This window comes from Cygnus olor, chromosome 2, assembly GCF_009769625.2.
Source record: "Cygnus olor isolate bCygOlo1 chromosome 2, bCygOlo1.pri.v2, whole genome shotgun sequence".
In the NCBI taxonomy this organism is placed as follows: Eukaryota; Metazoa; Chordata; class Aves; order Anseriformes; family Anatidae; genus Cygnus; species Cygnus olor.
In genome coordinates this window covers 10677313-10697389 of record NC_049170.1, presented here as the reverse complement: position 1 = coordinate 10697389, position 20077 = coordinate 10677313, and the positions used below count along the sequence as shown (strand labels likewise).

Here is a 20077-nt window from a genome sequence, read left to right as displayed (position 1 = left end):
TAATTATATATAAATTGTTTAAAATGGTGAATTAAAAATTATAAACCTATTTTTAAACTGTACAGTCACACTACATTCTTTCCAGAGAAAGCAGTAGTCACCTTCCTTTTGCAAAGACCCCTGTCATGATGTTGTCTATCAGTTCCCCAAACTCTGGACACTTAGAATAGTCTGAAATAAATTCCAATGTTGCACGTTACAAGAATTTTTTGGAACTATTGTTTATTTCTGTTTAAAGGCTTGATAAGATTTGCATTTGTTTGAATTCACATAGACAGCATCATCTCACATGGAGTGCAGGAGACTGCAGATGCTTTTGAATAAAAGATGTCATGAATGCAGTAACTCTTCCCTTCATTTTCCTTTGATTGCACCTTGTGGCTATTGGTTGTCTGGGGAAAGGGGCAGGGGTCCTACCCTCCTGCTTATGCTGTGAAAGTAATTTGTTTTATCTTGAGTTGATCTTTAAGCCATGAAGAGAGCAACTCCATTTTCTTCATTATTTCCCAGACGTTTCCATAATAAGATTTCACCAGACTCCTAAAAATGTCTGAACAGTTTTTCACTGTACAGGTTAGGTCTTCTGGAAAATAAGAAGCCTTTTGAGAATTCAAAATTAATACAGTTCTGCAACTAGCATACCTTACATGACAATCCTGTATTGGTAGCCCCTTCTTGCTAATGGTTGATGTTCCTGTGCACCATAGAAAGGAAAAGATTTCAAACTTGAAAATGTAGTTCAGCAGAGCTATTCAGCATATGAAGTCCCACCAGTATCAATTTGTAACCTCTGCAAATATTATTTTAAAAAAAAAAAGTTTCCACAGTTAGGTTATAAAGCCAACCAATTCAGATTTCAGGACTGAAGTATATCAGTTCTAGGATTTCTCAAGCAATTGATCTTGGTGCAGCTTTTAATAATACGATGCTGTTTTCCATGCTTTTGTTTATAGCTGTTTGGGCTTCTAAGGATAAGCTCGGAAGAACAGTAAACTACCTACCTGTTTTTATTAGCAGATATCAGATTAAAAAACATAATAAAAATCTATCCAATTACTACTCAAACAAATTGAGAAATAGTAGTGCTAGAAGATTGAATTAAAGCTGAAAAGGGAATAGGAAGTCTTGCAGTTGCTCCAAGAGACAAAAGTTTAACTTGCAGAAGCCTTGCTTCTACTACAGGATCTGGGACAAGGTGCCCTGTAGAGGAAAAATCTCTTTTCAACAGTGTCTGCCCTTGCTTAAGCTGCTTTATCTCCTCTCTTAGTTCCTTATTTCATTTTCTTTAATTAGGCAGTCTATTCAGGAAGCTTTTCAGATTTCATTTATCCTTTCCTTATAACCCCTATCATCATAGGTAGCCTTCTTCTCCAGCCAGTAGGTATGACTCCTAGTTTGTTCTTGTTGTTTGTCATTCTGTAGAATCATTGACAATACTAATTTCCTTGTGAAATGTCACGAGCTATCATCCTAAATTCCTTGTTAAATCTCAGAACTAGTTTGTTTTTAGACCCAATATGGCTCACTGTGGTGGTTTTACCTGGCTGGGCAGCTGAACTCTACCACAACCTCTCTCTCACTCCCCTTCCTCAAAGGGAAAAGGGGAGAAAATATTATGAAAAATGGGGTCAAGGGTTGAGATAAGGACAGGGAGATCACTCAACAATTATTGTCACAGGCAAAACAGACTCATGTAGGGAAATTAATATAACGTATTGCCTGTAACTAGCAGACTAGAACAGTGAGAACTAAAAGAAAACCAGAAACATCTATCCCCATCCACCTTGTTCGCCTTCCCCTGGGCCACCAGCCAGGGGAGAGGTTGTGGTCAGTCCCTGAGGCTTCGTCCCCGCTGCTCCCTCATGGTCCCTCTCTGCCCCTGCTCCTCGCGGGGTCCCTCCCACGGGATGCCGTCCTGCCCGAACTGAGCCTGCGGGGGCTGCCCAGAGGCAGCAGCTCTTCAACAACTGCTCCCACATGGCTCCGTACCACGGGGTCCATCCCCCAGGAGCAAACTGCTCCAGCATGGGTCCCCCACGGGCGGCAGCTCCCCCAAGGCCCCCTGCTCCTGCGTGGGCTCCTCTCCACGGGCTGCAGCTCCAGCCCGGGGCCTGCTCCTGAGGGGGCTCTCCATGGGCCACAGCCTCCTCCAGGCCACATCCACCTGCTCCACCGGGGGCTCCTCCACGGGCTGCAGCGTGGAGATCTGCTCCATGTGGGACCCATGGGCTGCAGGGGGACAGCCTGCTCCACCAGGGGCCTCTCCACAGGCTGCAGGGGAACTTGTGCTGCGTGCCTGGAGCACCTCCTGCCCTCCTGCTGCACTCACCTCGGGGGCTGCAGGGCTGGGTCTCACTCCTCTCTCCCAGCTGCTGTGGTGCAGTTTTTTTCCCCTTTCTTAAATCTGCTTTCACAGAGGTGCAAACAATTTTGCTTACTGGCTCAGCTCTAGCCTAGCCACTGACAGGTCCCTTTGGAGCCGACTGGAGCTGGCTCTGATCTAACATTGGGCAGCTGCTGGGCCCTGCTCACAGAGGCCACCGCTGCAGCCCCATGCTACCAAACCCATGGCATGTAAACCCAATACACTCACAGCATCTGCAGTTCTGGAGAAGATTCGCTCTTCTACGAGAAGATTCACTCAGCTCTCTGCTGATTTACGTTTGACCTGTATGGAGCTTCAGGGAATGCAGCAGCTAAAATCTGAGTCTGTGTTCTGTGCAGTTAATTTTTCAGCCTTATCACATGGGCAAAATAGATGGGGATTTTACGATCTTCTACAGATCTCTCTGATATATAGGCCAGCATGTGCACAGTCTTAATCCTCTGACCCAGTAAGGGGTGCCCCCTAAAATGGGATGCAAGAACTCTTCAAGGGAAAACTTTCATTGTTTTAATATGTTGTTTTCTTGTTTCCTTCCCTCTCCTTTCAGAAAGGGCTAGATTCTGTTTTGGCTTAAACATTGCTCAGTGAATTCATCCAGCTCAGCATGCCCAGCTTATTGAATTTCTAAATATGACTGTTGTAGCAAGTCTTTGAATAATTCAGACAGCTTTTGATTTGTAGCAAAATAACAACCTCTGTATAGTGCTTCTCATGATTACACTGCATGACAGTGGGTTTAGGAGCACATAGTGTCAATGAGACTTTTATAATAGCTTTCCTAAAAGGGAATATGAATTGTGTGTCTGTTATTTCCCCAAAATAAGGCTACACCTGTGTTTTATCATATGCATCCTTCTGGAGATGATAGCATACTTTTTTGTATTAATTTCTGAGTGTTTTGATGATAGCGGTGATGTTTTGAGGGGTATGTCCTTTTTTTTCTTTTACTGTCTTTATGTTTTAATGTTTACATGCATTTCTTGTGTGTAGACAGATGCAAAGTATTGCTATATGCAGAGTAAAGCTAACACTATTACAGTTTAGTCTATAAAAATGAAATGTTCTCCACGTTTGCTTGTGTTTGTTTTTTTTTTAGTTTTGTTGGAAACTGTGAAATTGACTTGGAGATCAAGAGATACTTCTGCAGAGCTGGCGTGAAAAGTATACAGGTGAAGTTCAATATTTTTCTTTTTTATTTTGATAGCCAGTCATGAATTGTCGTTTGCTGATGAAATCATTTACACGTTGCCAAATTACACCACTAATTGTGTAACTTTGTTGCTTACTTTTTTTTCACGATTGCATAATATTGATATTATGTAAACTTCAGTAACATGACTTAACTGAAAGGGTACATTCAGATATAGAGCTGTTTTAAATCAGTACCATTTTCTGCTGGAGAAGATAGACATAATTTCACATGAAGCCAGTGTAAGTGTATGTGTGAGATATAGGTTCATGAGGGGAATTGTGGACCTTAAAACTCTTTTTTATTTAATATCTCAGTGTTAGATGTGATTATTAGTTTTAGGTATGGGCGCTCTTACCTTTTGATAATGTTTCACAAGTTTCCTCAAATTTCTGGTGACAGATCTCTCTAACATGGAGAAAAAAAAGTATGATTTTTTTTTGTCTTGAGATACCTATAAGCATGTACCTACTTTTCTTCTAATACGTATTGATTCTACTGTTTTGTTGGGTACCATATTTGTTTATGTTGAACTGTATAATTAACCTACTTCATACTTTTAGCAAAATTACTACTGACATGACATAGTATCATGTAGATGAATGAAATGAGTCTGTAAGTCCAACCGTTTAGTGCCTGTGTAAATTTTTTTTTTTGATTTGGATGATGTGATGATACAAATACATATATACATAGATAGATAGATATCAAGAATTCTTCCATACTCAGGAACTTCATGAATTAGGAGTGTAAGCATTGCCAGTGAAAAGATTTTGTTTAAAGCTCAAACTAAAGTAAATTCTATTGCCTTTTTTTTTTTTTTCCTCCCGTCCTCTAGATCCATGGTACTATGAGAGTTATCCTGGAACCACTAATTGGAGACATGCCCCTAATTGGAGCACTATCACTTTTTTTCCTTAGGAAACCTGTAAGTACTATTATCTCTGTTTCTAGTCTTTTTAGATTGTTGATGATAATAGTCAGTAAATGATGAAGAATTAAGCAGCAAAAGGAAGCAACTTGGGAAATCACTATTATTTGGTTGAACTTAGTTTCTCAGAAAAATAGTGCAACACATTTTATGAATGCTAGAAGAAAACAAGGTGAATAATAATTACTTTGAAATTATGAAATGTGTTGTGTCAGAGCTGTCAAATTTTCCTTACAAGCCTTATGATTAAGAGAAGAGCAATGGATACTGTCTAGGTGATTTGTAAGAAAGCTTTTGATGCTGTTTCCCCTGACAGTCTGCTAGAGAGCATGGTCTGTGTTAAAATTCCACAAGATCTGTGCAGTTGTTTGGAAAACTGTGACAGTACTACTCACCCCAAATTAAAGTCAGAGTGGATGTATTGAGATTACCTACTCTGCTGATTAAAGTTTTTATGTTAGACAGCAGGTAAGTGATTTCCATTACATTTACCAGAGACTCAAGTATGAGAACAGGTGAAGCACAGAGACAGAATTGGCATTCAAATCAATCATGACAGTAGCAGAAGTTGGAGGGGGAGAATATGTCACGTAATTCAGTTGGAAGAAGTGCTGGGCCAAAGTGCCTGTTGGAGCAGGAATAATAGCCAAAGCTGAGCCAGCGGTGTCTTGCTGGTATGAAAATGGCATAGCTAGACCAGGATGTGTAAACAAGAGGAGAGCCTGCAAGACATGTTCTGTTTCAGGTATGGCATTTCAACAAAGGTATTAACCAGCTGGAGAGTATCCAAAGTAGGGAGGTGAGAATTAAGTTGATTGTCAAGGACAGACCAAAAGAATGGGAATTGTTTAGTTTGGAGAAGACTGAGGAGAGCATATTCTTAAAAAATGTGAAGGGCTGTTATAGTAAAGCAGCACACAATGCTTTCTGCATATCCATGGCAGATAGGATAACAAATAATTGCAGCAAGAAAGATTCAGGATGGACAAGTGGAATGAGGGAAAGCCTGAGTGGTAGTGCTAGTGAGGGACTGCAGTAGGCTGCCTAGAGATATTTTGAATCTCTGAAGTCTTTTAAGAACAGATTGGATATGCATCCATTAGGACTGACATAAGTATAGCTCTTAACCCTTCACAAGGTTCTGACAAGGATGTCCTCCCCCAGCCTTTTGGCAGTACTTTGCCTGATGCAGCCCAGAATACTGTTAGCTTTCTTTGTTGCAAGGGCATGTTGTTCAACTCTGTGTCCACCAGGAACCACAGGTCCTTTTCTGTCAGGTTGCTTTTACCTGGGTGGTCCCCAGCATGGTGCATAGGGCTGTTCTTCCCCAGGTTCAGAACTTTGTACTTTTCCTTGTTGAACTTCTTGAGATTCCTGTCAGCCTATTTCTCCAGCCCATCGAGGACCATCTGGGTAGTAGCACAACACTCTGGAGTGTCCGCCATCCTCCCCAGTTTTGTGCCATCTGCAAAACTTGCTGAGGATACGCTCTGCCCCATTGTCCAGATTGCTAATGACGATGTTAAACAGGACTAGACCCAGAATTGACCCCTCAGGTACACTGCTAGTTACTGGCCTCTGATTAGACTTTGAGTCACTGATCGCCACCCTCCAGACCTGGCTGTTCAGCCAGTTTTTATCCCACCTCACTGTCTGCTCATACATCAACAGCTTGTCTATGAGGATATTATGAGAGACAGTGTCAAAGGCCTTACAGAAGTCCAGACAGGCAATATCCACTGCTCTCTCCTCATCCATCCGGTTGGTCTGTTCGTTGTAGAAGCTTATCAGGTTGGTCAAGCATGACTTCCCCTCGGTGAATCCATGCTGACTACTGATGATTTTCTTCTCTTTCACGTGCCTGGAAATGGCTTCTAGGTCTACCTGCTCCATCCATACAACAATCTCGTTTCAGAAAAATATAAAGGAGTGTATAATGCACATCGCACATTTGATGGGAGAAAATCCTTTGATATTGTATATATGTGTGTGTAAGGCAGTTTCAGTGATTTGAACTTTGATACTCCTTTTAATAGGTACCAGTAAGAGGGGTTAACAGCAAATAGGAACATAATCGAAATTCTTATTATATACAGACTTCTTTAAAGAAAATAATTGTTTCCATCTATGATTCAGAAGTATACATTCCATTGGAAGCTTTTGTGTCTCAGATATGTTCTAATTACACTGTAAAAATCATGTCAACATTTAACAATTTCAGACTATGCCAGGTCATACATTGCAAGTATATGGGTTTAGGCACTTTGAAACAGTCTCAGATTGATCATCTTGGTTTTCTCATCAGTCTGCAACTCTGAAAAGTTGATCTAGTTTTCAAGGTGTCAAGGGATGTACGTGTATTCTTTACCTGAATAGCATCAGAAAGCATGCTATTAGAGTCTTCAGTGAAATCCCATTCTTTTAACAATTATTTTGAGCAGATGTCCTATGGTAAATTTTTGCTGACTTAGTGGAAAGATGGGCTTCTGAGAGTGTTCATGTATGGTATAACAAAACCTTCTAGTGCTGGTTGCTTCTTTCATGTGGCTTGTTTCATCTCTGTAGCGAAACCATGTTTGCTTGGGTAGGGGGAATATAGACTTAAGTCTCAGTAAAACACGTACGAGATAGGTTTGCAGATAATTTAGTGAGCTCTTTCGTAGAAGTGAAGTACTTCATGCCAAACTGATAAAAACATCATTGCTCTTATTTGGAGAGAAATGGGCACCAAATTTCAATTTCCACACATTTCTTTGAAGTGGGTCTAAACATTAGGGAGATGTCTGCTTAGTTTTGTCTCATTTTTATCCTCTGACATGAGTAGTATGGGTTTAGGGCATCTGTTAATGTTCATGTTCACATTGGCAAACTAAGCAGGGCCATGACAAGGATTTGAACGCTGCATTACAACAGTCTGCACTTTGTAATCCTTAGCATTTTATTCCCCTGCTCTCATTTTGCTGCTCCTTGCTTTTATTTTGCTGTTTAGTGCTCTCCCAAACAACTTCCAGACTCAGTACAGCTCACAGTTTGTTACAGGGACTTGCCGATAGGCAAGTTAAATGCAAACAATCTTTTCTGGGGGAGCAGGGAGAAGAGTTTAACTGTGTGGACACAGGCTTTATTTCTTATCTATGGGGTTAAGAATGGTCCATGACCTGTTCTTAATGTTGTCAATGTGGCTTATGTCATCTCTCTGTTCTGTTTTGACTTCACCGAGACGGAAGCCAGCGTGCACTCCTCCTGCAGACAGAAGCCTTTCTCCTGGCACACTCTGTGCCTGAGCCATGACAATATTATTACGTATTATGTCTGGACTACTTCCTTAGGGTATGCCCTGCAGCTATTGCTTCTTTCTTGCTTTCTAGGGGAGAGGTAGGAAAACTCGCGTAGTAGTATAGCCCTACTGGACAGGGAGGAAGAGATCAGCAACAGGTGTGCTTGTTGTCCCAGGCGGTTCCTAATATTTCCTCTGTTTCCAACTCTCAGCATCATCCTCCAATAGCTTTTGTCCTAACCTTTCATTCCTGGTACTTTCAGAACCTCTCCAGTTGCATTTTAGCTGCAGTAAATGTTTCCATCCCTCATCCATTCTAAGGTCTACACAATTGTTAAGTGCTCATCTCAATCAACCTGCAACTAAGCTAGTAAACTGAAAATATAGCAAATGAAATACCTCTCATTTGTAGTCAGTAGCTTGCTGAACAAGTGACTTTAGGAAAAACTTTGTTAGAAGTAATTTTATCTTTAGTCCTATCCCCATCCCACCTTAACAGGGGTCTGGTTGACTTAGTGGTACAAAAAAGGATGGGAAATAGACTAAACTATTAAAATTAAAAAGCACCTCACCTGTACCCCCCCCCCCCCCCAAAAAAAAAAAAAAAGTTACAAAATTATTGAAGTATTTTTCACCCTACTTCCATTTAAAAACTAAGCTTGGTGGTCAAGTTCCAAGCAAACCTAAGGTACAGAAAATGCATCTGGAAGCATGTTATTCCATAGTTTTCGGTTATACACAGCTCTTTAGTTTTTTTCCCAAGCAGACTTCTTTCCCCACTCCAGTGTACTTTCTTGGTATTTGTTTTTCTGACTTCAGTAGAAAAATGTAAAATAGTGCTTATTATAGCAGTACCCAAATTCTGTCACCTTACTAGAGAGCAAGTGGCTGCAGCCAAGAAAAGCTTTTCTTCAGTTTTTCTGTTAGGAGAGATGAGGAATTAGTTGGCAGCTAGCCGGAGATTTTGTTCTCATATTTTCCAGTCTAAAGTAACTGGCAACAATTCCACTTGCTCTGTATCATCTGTTTGCTGGCCTTAATGACTATATAAGGCAACACTGCCTAAATTAATAGTTCTGAACATGCTTGTTTAATGAGTTTGCCAGTCTCATATTTCCAAATAGTTCATGGGGCTTTTGATGCTGCAAGAGTTATTTATTACTTTGCATAAACTTTTAAAATACTGTATTTTGCTCTTGTTTTTGCGAAGGTATTAAAAGTTTCATCAGCTTATAAAGTGTGCCCAAATTTGTAAGACATCTCAAGAGAGAGAAATATGTGCATTCCTAATGTTTTGAAGTTTTCTTTTAAATCTGTGAGCTTCCGTGCTAGAGAAGTTAGCGCTGTGTAGATGGCTAAGGTCTTTCACAAGGTCTTTTTCATGGCTTCTCATTATGTTAGTACAATGTATATTTACCATATGTTCTGTTTCTCAAAGTGTAGTTATCTTTCAGCTTTAGAACAAATTATCACATAATTAATCTGAATTTTTTGTTCATTTATAGAAAAGTATATGGTTTTTACAGCTGTACTGTGAATTGGTAATTTTCAAAAGCTTGTTCAGTGACACACTTAATATTGAAAACCAGTCCTAAACCAGTCCTTTTCTCTTTTAAAAAAAAACCAAACCACCTTCTAGCCACACCCCACCCTCTCCTTCCCCCAAAAAACCACTACGACCAACAACAACAACAACAAAAAAGCACAGCAAATCATAATACTGTTGTTCTAAATAAAGGATGGAAAGTAAGATGCCTTCCAGGAAAAGTGGGCAATTATTCCAAAGCACTTATTTTTATATTCACACTTTGCCCTTCACTTGCTGAATCAAGCTGTGCTCTACACTCTTTACAGATTGATTCTGTCTTGTAGTTGTGCTTTATTTAATATTGTTCTAGTTTCATTTATTATTGGCTGTCTTTGGAAAATTCAGTGCTGGATGTGAGTTTCAAAATCATCAGCAAAGATGAAAATTAGACTCTAAAGGAATCCTTGCACCAAAAATTACTCTCTAGTGAAATGCCTGCAGAAAAAAAAAAATGAAGTGGTTATGTGGAATACAGAAGAATATTGTTTGGTTTGCTCTCAGTTGATCAAAAAAACAAAAAAGCCTTCAGAATGTATAGGACTACGGGTATCTTTGCTTTTTAACCTCTGTTAAAGGGCCTTGTGGAACACCTGGATAAATTCTGGAGTGTAGGTACTGCTACAATATATATATGTTTTTTAATTGCTCATGTTACTCTTGATTATAAAGTGAAAATCATTTGCTCTGTTACATTGAATGCTTATCATTTGCTATAACTTTTTTTTAATTTGAAAGGCTGTGGGATGGTTTCAGGACTGTTTTAAATAAATAAATGTTGCTGCTTCCACAATATTTTAGTCTCCTCTCCCTATGTCCTCCTTCCTTTCCGTGTTAGTGTCTTCCTTTTACCAGTGTTGAAACTTCTGATCCTGAAGGAAGCTGGTTCAGGGAGGTAAGCGCACAGAATACTAAGCACAGCAAGAAGTGACTAGTTTCTTGTTCTGTGTCTTTTAGCATCTTGAGCTGGCTCACTAGGGAGTCAGTGTGCCCATACTAGTGTGAGGGTATGAGCAGAAATGCAGGAGTGGTAGAAGGATAGAAAACCATACAAAGTAGAGGCAATCAGCTTGAACTGTAACTTCAAGTAGATGACACTAAGAAGAATAGCAAGGTGTATAGGATTCTCGTAGGACCAACCATGAAGCTTCTTTCGGTTACTTTCATTCAAACTTATCTGCCGTCTTCCCCCCACTATACACCTTATCTGTGTAGTTATTCTCTTGCTTAAATCTTCAGGCAGTTACAACTGAAAACTACTGCTGGTAAACACAGTTCCTGTGCAAAGATACACATCTGTTTCTTAGAACAATGATGAAAACCAGTGTAATTTCCACTTCGTGACATTGTACGATCTAGCCATGCTTGAGAGACTGAGTTTATCATCTGTTTACTGTCTGCTGGGGAAATGCACTGGGGAATGTCATTTATTAAATTATTACAGTAATATTGCAGTTTTGCAGTATAGAGGTAGTGGGCTGTGTTCTGTTACAGCAGACAAATTTTACTGTATTCCTGTATGACCATTCACAAATAATAGAAGAGGGCATGTTACTTCCCTTCTTATAATAAATTTCTGAGAAAAAAATACAACTTAGCACTGGAGTTGTATCACCGGCGGGGCTGAAATTTGCTCTGTGGAAATCTTCCTCTTCCATAACTTGACTGGCAGGAAGTTTTCCATCAGGATTTTAAAATACTTTGTGGCTTTTCTTCTGAGAATTAGTAGTGCTTTTGGCAGCCAATAAAGCCACAACTCTGGCAGTGTTTAGAGGCTGCCTTTTGTACTGCAATGAGCTATTGCAATGGCACTGTATATTCTATATTCCAGTACGTTTGTTTCAATTTGTAAAGGCTGTTGGCCTTCACTTTGTTTTAGGAGGATTGTTCTATTACCATTTGTTTAAACGTCTATGAACATCAGAACTATTCTTGTCTATTACTTACACACCGTGGCACTTGTTCTGTGTTGCATACAACTAATTTAGGGATTTATCAAACTTACTAATGTAGTAGCAGATTGGTGTAGAGCTTTATGTAAGTACTGTGACATTTGCATGTGTTTTTTTAAACATATTTTAAATAACACCTGTTTATTCATTTGCATTGTTTTGCTTTATCAACCCTAAGGTATGCACCTTGCACATTAGATGCCCTTGAACTCCTTCACAGTCTCCTGAAATAGCAAAAGTAGCAAAATCTTTTGTTCTGTTTTTTCCAGTTCTTTTTACTGTCACTTTTCCAGATGATTAATAAGCATTACGTGTAACCAACTCATCCCATCTCTCACATGTAGAGAATATCTGAGAACTTTCCATTTCTGTTTTGTGAAAGCTGTCTCTGGAATAGGCTTTGGAAGCTTTCCACTTTTCGTGGTGCTTCTGCCCCTGTGTTACGCAGGTGAATTCCCAAACTAGTTGGTTTGAGGGCTTCCTGCCCCCACACCAAGCATGCTTTAAAGCCTCAAATGCTGCAGATAGATGTCAGGAAGGAAAACAAAGGAAAATTCAGTAAATATTTGGAACTCATAGCTTATGATGGGATTTCTACTTTGTTATATGGTATATGACACGGTTATGCACGATGTCCAATCTCGCTTGAATGTTTGATTGATAAACTCTAACATTATATAACCAATTGATCAGACCTTAAGTCAGCCTGGGTTTTAAGGTACCCCCAAAGCAGTTTTAACCCCTGAGTTTTCTTAAAACACAAAATAGGTGGGGTACTTTTCAAACAGATCCCAGCTTTAATATTGAGTCCGTCAGCTAGTAAAGTTTGAAAACTTGTTAGGAGCATTTTTCCATTTGGGGGCCTTGCCACCTTGCAAGAAGGAAGGAGAAGCTGTCAGAACACTGCCCTGTCCCCGCAGCATCTCACTCCCTCCGCAGGCCTCCCATCACTCCCTGTGCATGTCTGCTGATCAGGGAGAGATGTCATTTCTGACTACTGACTAGGTGCTGCCTCAGTCAGACATCCAGGGCACAGTATGGAGCACCTGGCAGCCTTTCTTTCCTTCGTCTCCTCAGCCTTCCTGGGCAACTGCACTGCAAACTTATCACATAAATAGTCCTTCGTGTGTGATACAAAAATTTGGTTGGACCAAATCAGCATTTAAATGTAGATGTGTTTTGTTAATGAAATACCAATTGCAATAACAAAATCACTGAACCCTGTGAGTACACATACATCTGAACAATTTGTTGGACAAATGTTGAACATGAGGATTTATGTTCCTTTTCCTTTCCTCCAACTTGTATAATAAAACATTTACATGAATAAGAGGGATTTGTGTCTTGGTACAAGTGTACTTTCAGGTGCGTTGCATTAGTCTTCAGTATAGCCTAGATAAGACAAATTTCTTGGTTTTCATGGAAGAAACATTTTTCCCCACTGCTGAGAGCTGAGGAAGAATTGAAAGAAGTTTGAGTAACATGACAAATGTACTCACTAATTGGAAACCTGAACGGCTGTCTGAAATCCTGCCCTAGGCCGGTTTGCTGTCTGGTAGCAGTCTGTCTGTTTGCAACGCATCTCACCTCTCTGTCGCAGTGAGTTATGGAAAGACACCACGCTGTTTCTGGCTCCTGGCAGAGTTTCACCCGGTGACAAATTCTGCATGCAGTCTTTCCAGTGCCCTGCTCGTTCTGCTGCAGCGAACCAGCTGGCATCCCTTGAATTTAGCTAAACCAAGAGAATTATGCATTGCTTAAAGTACTGACAGAGAAGGAAATGATATTGCTCAGCTACTTTGGGCACTTACAGGCCAGACGTTTTTCCATTTAAGTATGGATTTTTCTGTATGCAGTACTTCATAAAACGATTGATAACTGGCAGTCTTCCTTGCTCCCTTTTCTTCCATAGGGCACTTTAGGTTAGTGACGATCCTTTAACTTGCTACTAGAACCACAAGTTTTAGGGGGTTCTTCTTCCTCTCCCACAAGTTATGGGATGGTACTACTCAAAATGTAGAATGAAAAGCATTGCTACTTGGCTGTGACTGGAAGGCCTTCATCATGCATACCAAGCAGTGCAGTAAATTTGATTACTTCCTTCTTTCTCCACTGGGTATTTCTGTTGTCAGTGCTCATCTGTGTAGTACTGCAGATAAAAGCTTATTTGCCTGAATTTGGTGTTGCTTTTTGGAAAGCTCTTCTTTTTGTACATTACAAAATGTGTATCTTATGCTGGAGACTGATTATGTTTGGAAGGCAAAAGTGTAAACCAAGGTTTTGAGAGGAATTAACATGAAGGAAAATCAAAGAAACAAAATGCATCTGTCACTAATAGCTGTAGATTAAGATCAGAGAGCTTGTTTTACTATGGTGATGTCAGGCGTATTTCCAATTACTGCTGGTCTCTTCAGGTAGAACTGGAAAGGAAGCACAGTATTGGGAAATGTAGCAAGTCTTGTCCACAAGTGGAATTTACCTTCAAAGCCCAAATAGTTAAAGCTTGATTTATGCCAGGAGTTCGAAGGCTTATATCCCTTCCAAAACATTTCATGGCTTAAGATTTATTTGCAAAGCTCTTCTATTAATCCTATAAAGTGCTTAACCTTAGTAATGTTTTTGACTTTCTTAGCCCCAGCTTTGAGTGGAAAAGGAATTGTCTTCAATATTTTGGAAATTGACCTGATTTTTGCTTTTTGTAGTTGTTCCTGTACAATGAAAGGATGAATAGAAGTTTCTGATTAATACTTACTGCTTTTCTTCTCTAAATGCCCACCATTATTAGCAATAGTTTTTCAGTTTCTTTATATGTTTAAATTTCACATGCTTCATGGCTTAATGGGGGCTAAGAACTAATGACATTGAACTGGTAGCGGTGCTTTTGAGAAAAGGTGTGTAATAATCAAAGTATTGTTAATGAGGTTGTACCGTAGGAATGATTATGTTTTATATGCTATGATGCAACCTTACAGAATGCTTTTTAGTCATACTAATTGAAAATCTTTCCATTCTCAGTGATATCTGTTAGGTTCTTTATTTTGTTCCGAGCAGTGGCTGTTAATACAGAGAGCACTATTATACACGTTTCAGCCTAATGTAGGAGATGTTTCTCAATGCTGAATTTCAGCATGCATTATGTTGCTCAATTCAGTTAAGCTTCTTTAGGTGACAGTGAGGAGTTTTGCCTTATTAACTGCTGTATGCAAATGCCAAATGAAGCATGAAAAAAACGAAAAGGAAATGCAAGGAATTTTCTATTTATTCTGAAAATATCAGTATGTAAAGCTGTTAAATGTGTGATGCAGGAACGAGCATTTAAGAATAAAGGACTACTTTATGGTGTGTATTTTCCTTCTACTTTGCTTATGAATAATTAAAAAAAAAAAAGAATGAATCTTGTAACAAAATGGATTCCTTGTCTTAAAACAGTATAACATCGGTTCTTCCAGAGTCTTGCTACACTGCATAAATCTTCTAAGTGAGACATAATGTAATATTAAATAATTAAGGAGTAGCCATCTAATGTTAATTGCTTATACCATGGAGATGAGCAAAGAGATGATAACTGATTACCCTGTGTTTATAAAAGTTAGGATTTTAGAGGTATTCCAACCTATAAGTAAAGACAATTGTAATTAAAATTTCTAGTGTCCAAAAATTATTTTATCACAGAACTTGTTTTTGGAAAGCTACCTATTACCGTCTGCTCATGCAATTTGGTCAGTAGTTTGTATTACATTCAGACAATATCTTTCCTCATAATGTTATTTCATTTACCTCTACTGTTGTGTGCGTCTGGAAGCATGAACTTGGAAGTTCAGGTTTATATTAGATAATATCTGATATTATGTTTTTGCTTTGTCCTGCAAGATAATTACCATACACAGAAACAAGTAAATAAGTGAGAGGATGTCTTTGGAGCATACTAGTTATAAAGACAAAAATAACTTAATTATGAAATGTAATTACCACCAGGCAAATAAAATTTCTCAGATTCAATTTCTCCAATGGTGTATTTCTCTAGTGATGTAACAGCTAAAAAATAAGTGATACTGGCAAATAATGCATTTTTTTAATTTACTTTTTAGCACAATATCTTTTTGACGAAACTTGCAAAATGTGGCTTTAGAAATTTCTTAAAAATGGACCTAAGCTTTTATAGTAGCATTGATTCTGCAGTATCTTATTAGAAAGCTCCTGTTATTTCTAAAGCTACAAAACTTAAAGGAAGAATGTTACTCGTAGTGGAGCAGTGTCTAACATTTCTGTTCTCTATACTGCTTCTATTTTACTGTGGATACTTTGGGAAAGTGTTTTTGGGGTTTGAGGCAGAACGATAAACATGTGTTGTTTTTTTAATTGCTATCTCACTTTCATAATTTTTGTATCTGTTGAGATATTGAATATAGCTCCTGGGCAAAAATCACTATAGGAAATGGATGGGTAAAGCAAATACTTCATAACTGGGAAGGGAAAAACGGAGGACAGAAAGGCCCATTTTGTTTCTTTTACCCCATAATTAAATACATACATCTGGCAGAAATATCTTGTTTACTGCATTTTAACCCGCACAATATAAAATTATGCGAAGAAAGAAAATGAATTGAATAGAACTTAATAATGAAATTTTGCTGTCATTTTGAGAGCTGTTCCCTTCTGTCTGATTATGTAATGACAGAATGAAAAATGGATTTGACATTCATTCTTTTGCAGTCTGGGAAACTTGAAGGGTTTAGAAAAATTGTATTTAGCGAAAGCAGATAGATAAACTGCAATGATCTGGATAAACTTGTAGTTATTTAGTTCTAAGTGCCTTAGTTTCTAAATGTTAAACTAGGTCTCATTTTAGTTGATGGAGGTAGAGTAAAAGCTTCTTTGGATCATTCCCCAGAGGTTAAGTTAGGTGTCTATATTAGAGAAGTCCTCTTTCTGTCTCTCTCTTGACTACACAGAGATGCAAGAGTGTAATATGGTAAAAGGGGGTTAAAACAAATTTGTAGGAATTTTCTGAATGGCTACCAGTAGAGCAAATGCTAAATATTAAGCATGTATTGGAACCTGTGGGTTTATTCTCCCTTCTCAATGGCATAGTTTGGAAGGCACTAATCTTACAGCCTGGATGTTACCAGATGCATGTTTTCTCTTGTAGTAGATTTGTGGAATCACAGAATGTTAGAAGTTCAAGGGACCTCTGGAGATCACCCTCTCCAACCCCCCTGCTTAAGCAAAGCCACCTCGAGCTGGTTGCCCAGGACCATGTCGAGATGGCTTTTGAAGCTGCCAAGGATGGAGACTTAACAACCTCTCTGGGCAACACTGTGCCAGTGCTCTTGTCAGCCAGTAAAAAAGTGCTTCCTGATGCTTAGAGGGAACCTCTTGTATTCCAGTTTGTGCCCGTTGCCTCTTGTCCTGTCACTGGGCACCAATGGAAAGAGCCTGGCTCTGTCCTCTCTGCACCCTTCAGGTGTTTATAGGTAATGATAAGGTCCCCTCTAAGCTGCCTCTATGCTGAACAGTCCCAGCTATCTCAGCTTTTCCTCATCTGAGTGGTGTTCCAGCTCCTTAATCATCTTCATGGCCCTCTGTTGGACTCTTTCCACCATGTTCATAGAATCATAGAATCCTACAATGGTTTGGGTTGGAAGGGACCTTTAAAACCATCTAATTCCAACCCCCCTACCATGGGTAGGGACACCTTCCACCAGACCAGTTTGCTCAAAGTCCATCCATCCTGGCCTTGAACACCTCCAGGGATGGGGCAGCCACAGCTTCTCTGGGCAGCCTGTGCCAGTGCCTCACCACCCTCTGAGTGAAGAATTTCTTCCTAAGCTGTAATCTAAATCTACTCTTCTTTAGCTTAAAACTATTACTCCTTGTCCTATCAGTACACCCCCTGACAAAGAGTCCCTCCCCAACTTCCTTGTAGGCCTGTAGGCCCCCTTTAGGTATTGGAAGGCTGCTGTAAGGTCTCCCTGGAGCCTTCTACAGGCTGAACAACCCCAGCTCCCTCAGCCTGTCTTAGCAGGAGAGGTGCTCCAGCCCCTTGATCATCCTTGTGGCAGTCCTCTGGACTCACCCCACCAGATCCATGTCATTCGTGTGCTGTGACCCCAGAGCTGAATGCAGCATTCCCGATGGGGTTTCACCAGAGCAGAGCAGAGGGGGACAATCCCCTCCCTCACCCTGCTGACCACGCTGCTTTTTATACAGCCCAGGACACGGTTGGCTGTTGGGGCTGCAAGTGCACATTGCCAGCTCATGTTGAGCTTCTTATCCACCAACACCCCTAGGTCTTTCTCCTCAGGGCTGCTGTCAATCCATTCCCCACCCAGCCTGTATTTCTGTTTGGGATTACCCCAGCCCAGGTGTGGGACCTTGCCCTTGGCCTTGTTGAACCTTCTGGGGTTCACACAGGCCCTCTTCTCAAGCTAGTCCAGTTCCCTGTGGAAAATGTCTCTCATGTACTGGGGAACCCAGAACTGGGCACAGTGCTTGAGGTGTGGTGTGACCAGTGCTGAATAGAAGGCAGGGATCACCACCCTTGACCTGCTGGCAATACGTCATGTAATGTGGCCCAGGATAGCATTAGTCTTCGTTGTGGCAACGGCACATTGCTGGCTCATGTAGGTTCCTGCAGTACATCCCATGATATGTATTGTCTTTTACTGTGGAATATTCAGGCATTAAATCTTAATACTTTTCCATTAAAGAAAGGATAATGATTATGAGCAAATGTATTTTTTTTCTACCAAATTATCTGTTACCGGTAGGCTAAGTGCTTCATAGATAACATTGTTGAAATATTTGGCCACTATTACAAAAGTACATTAAGTAACAGTACACCTTATGTAAGTAAGCGTATTATGTGTTATCTTTAGTCTAAGTATTCATAAACTATTAATAGATCCTTTATGAAGAATGGTATGTGCTAGTTTTTAAGTAGAAGAAGAATGTAGGGAGATTCTTTTTGCTAGTTTGTAGAAAGATGCAACATAGTTTCTTGCAGAAATCTGCTTTGTTTCAGCATTTAACTGAACCACCATGATTACTTCCTCAGCTGAGGAATATCAAAATACTTTTAAATGTTTTTTTCACGCAACCTTTCATAGTTCTTCTGGGTTACCGAGATTTGGAAGCATGTTAAATGGGTTTGGCTTTGTTGCATATATTCAATTACATTCTATGTAATTAATATAAAGCTTTTAGTGAGAAAGAAAAGCAGCAAGCTTGGTTCTATTAGTTTTCTTATCTAGAGTGAGAAGATTATAGGACTGAAAAGGATATTAGAATTTAGTCATTAATGCCAAGAGCACTGTAACAGAGCAATTCCCTTTACAGCATTTTTTTGTCTAACATTTAGTAAAGATCTTCATTGAGGGAAGTGTACATGATGTAGAAATGAATTATCCCTAATAATTATTTTTTGAGGATTTTTCTCACTTCAGTATCTAATCATACTGATGCTTTTCTATACTGCACTAATGGTAGAATGGATTTGTCTTTTTGTCATTGATAACAGCCTCCTTTGTGATTGCAAACTGTTGTTGGGTCCTTGTTCACCCTTCTTAATCCCAATCCTTCATTCTTTCTGTTGGTCATGTCTTCTAGATCTCTTTATGCTTCTTTTGATACAGCCCAGGATAAGGCTGGCTTTCTGGGCTGCAGGCACACATTGCTGGCTCATGTTCAGTTTTTTGTCCACTGGTACCCCAAATCCTTCTCCACAGGGCTGTTCTCAATCCACTTACCACCTAGCCTGTATTCTTGTTGGTAACTGCTCATCTATACCAGATCTGTGGTGAATATGCTCTGGAGCAGAACCACGTTTCATCATTTGATGTTTGTAGGTAGTAGTTACTACATACTTATGTATGTTGGAATGTGCATGTTTATAATTATTTACATTGAAGAACAAGGATGGATTAGAGGATGGTGGGTTGTTTTCCTTATCCTGTTTTAAAAACTATCACAAATTACTCAGAATGGAAGAGGTTTTGGTTTGCTGTTTAAAAAATTCTTCGAAACTGGTTATTAGCCTTCCACTGATAAGAATCTTTAGTCATCAGATTCATTTCCTCAGTGCTGTGAATTCTAAGTTGCTTTTCTGTTTCTTTTTCTTTTTTTTTTTTCTTCTCCTTCCTCTGTAATTCACAGCTTTTAGAAATTAACTGGACTGGACTGACCAATCTTCTGGATGTTCCAGGGCTGAAGTGAGTATATGTAAACCAGTATTTGATACTTCATTCCCCCCATCCCCAACCCCCATAAAACCATAATAAAACCAAGATAAATCATTTTAGGTTAAATGTCTCTGATCAGTTATCCTTTAATTTAGAATTTAGCAAAATTGCTCAATATGGAAAAGGTAATGATTATGTGTGTAAGTAAATGTATGTCAAAAGTATATCTAGCAGATCTTGCTAAAAATATTTTGGAAAGATAATTTTTAATCTGCTTTTTTTAGTGTTCTCAGCCTTTGCAGATTTCCACATTCTTGTGAATTTCCTATGTGCCATCTCCTAGGGCAGCAGAAAGACAAAGAGCCTTATTTTTCAGGCTAGAGTGTTCGTAATATCTTGGCTTATGGCTTTGTATGCCAATAAATCTCTAGTTGCTTGTGTAAAGATAGTAAGAAATACCTTAAGAGTGTAATAAAGTTAAATAAACTTTCTAATCTTTTTGTGTGCTTAAAGATTTCAATTTATTATGTGAGGATCAAATGGGGTAGCAAAAACATTGACCATATATAGTTGGAGA

General features: G+C 39.4%; 1 protein-coding gene across 4 annotated transcripts in view; it reads left to right on the top strand.

Annotated features, from left to right (window-relative positions):
- The window catches only part of ESYT2 (extended synaptotagmin 2), an 86755-nt gene that overhangs the window by 34730 nt on the left and 31948 nt on the right, over positions 1-20077 (top strand). For all 4 annotated transcript variants that reach the window (XM_040546231.1, XM_040546230.1, XM_040546233.1 and 1 more), the window contains exons 5-7: positions 3483-3555; positions 4414-4503; positions 19475-19530. In XM_040546231.1, the coding sequence (XP_040402165.1) occupies positions 3483-3555; positions 4414-4503; positions 19475-19530 (219 nt within the window). The remainder of the gene's footprint in view (positions 1-3482; positions 3556-4413; positions 4504-19474; positions 19531-20077) is intronic.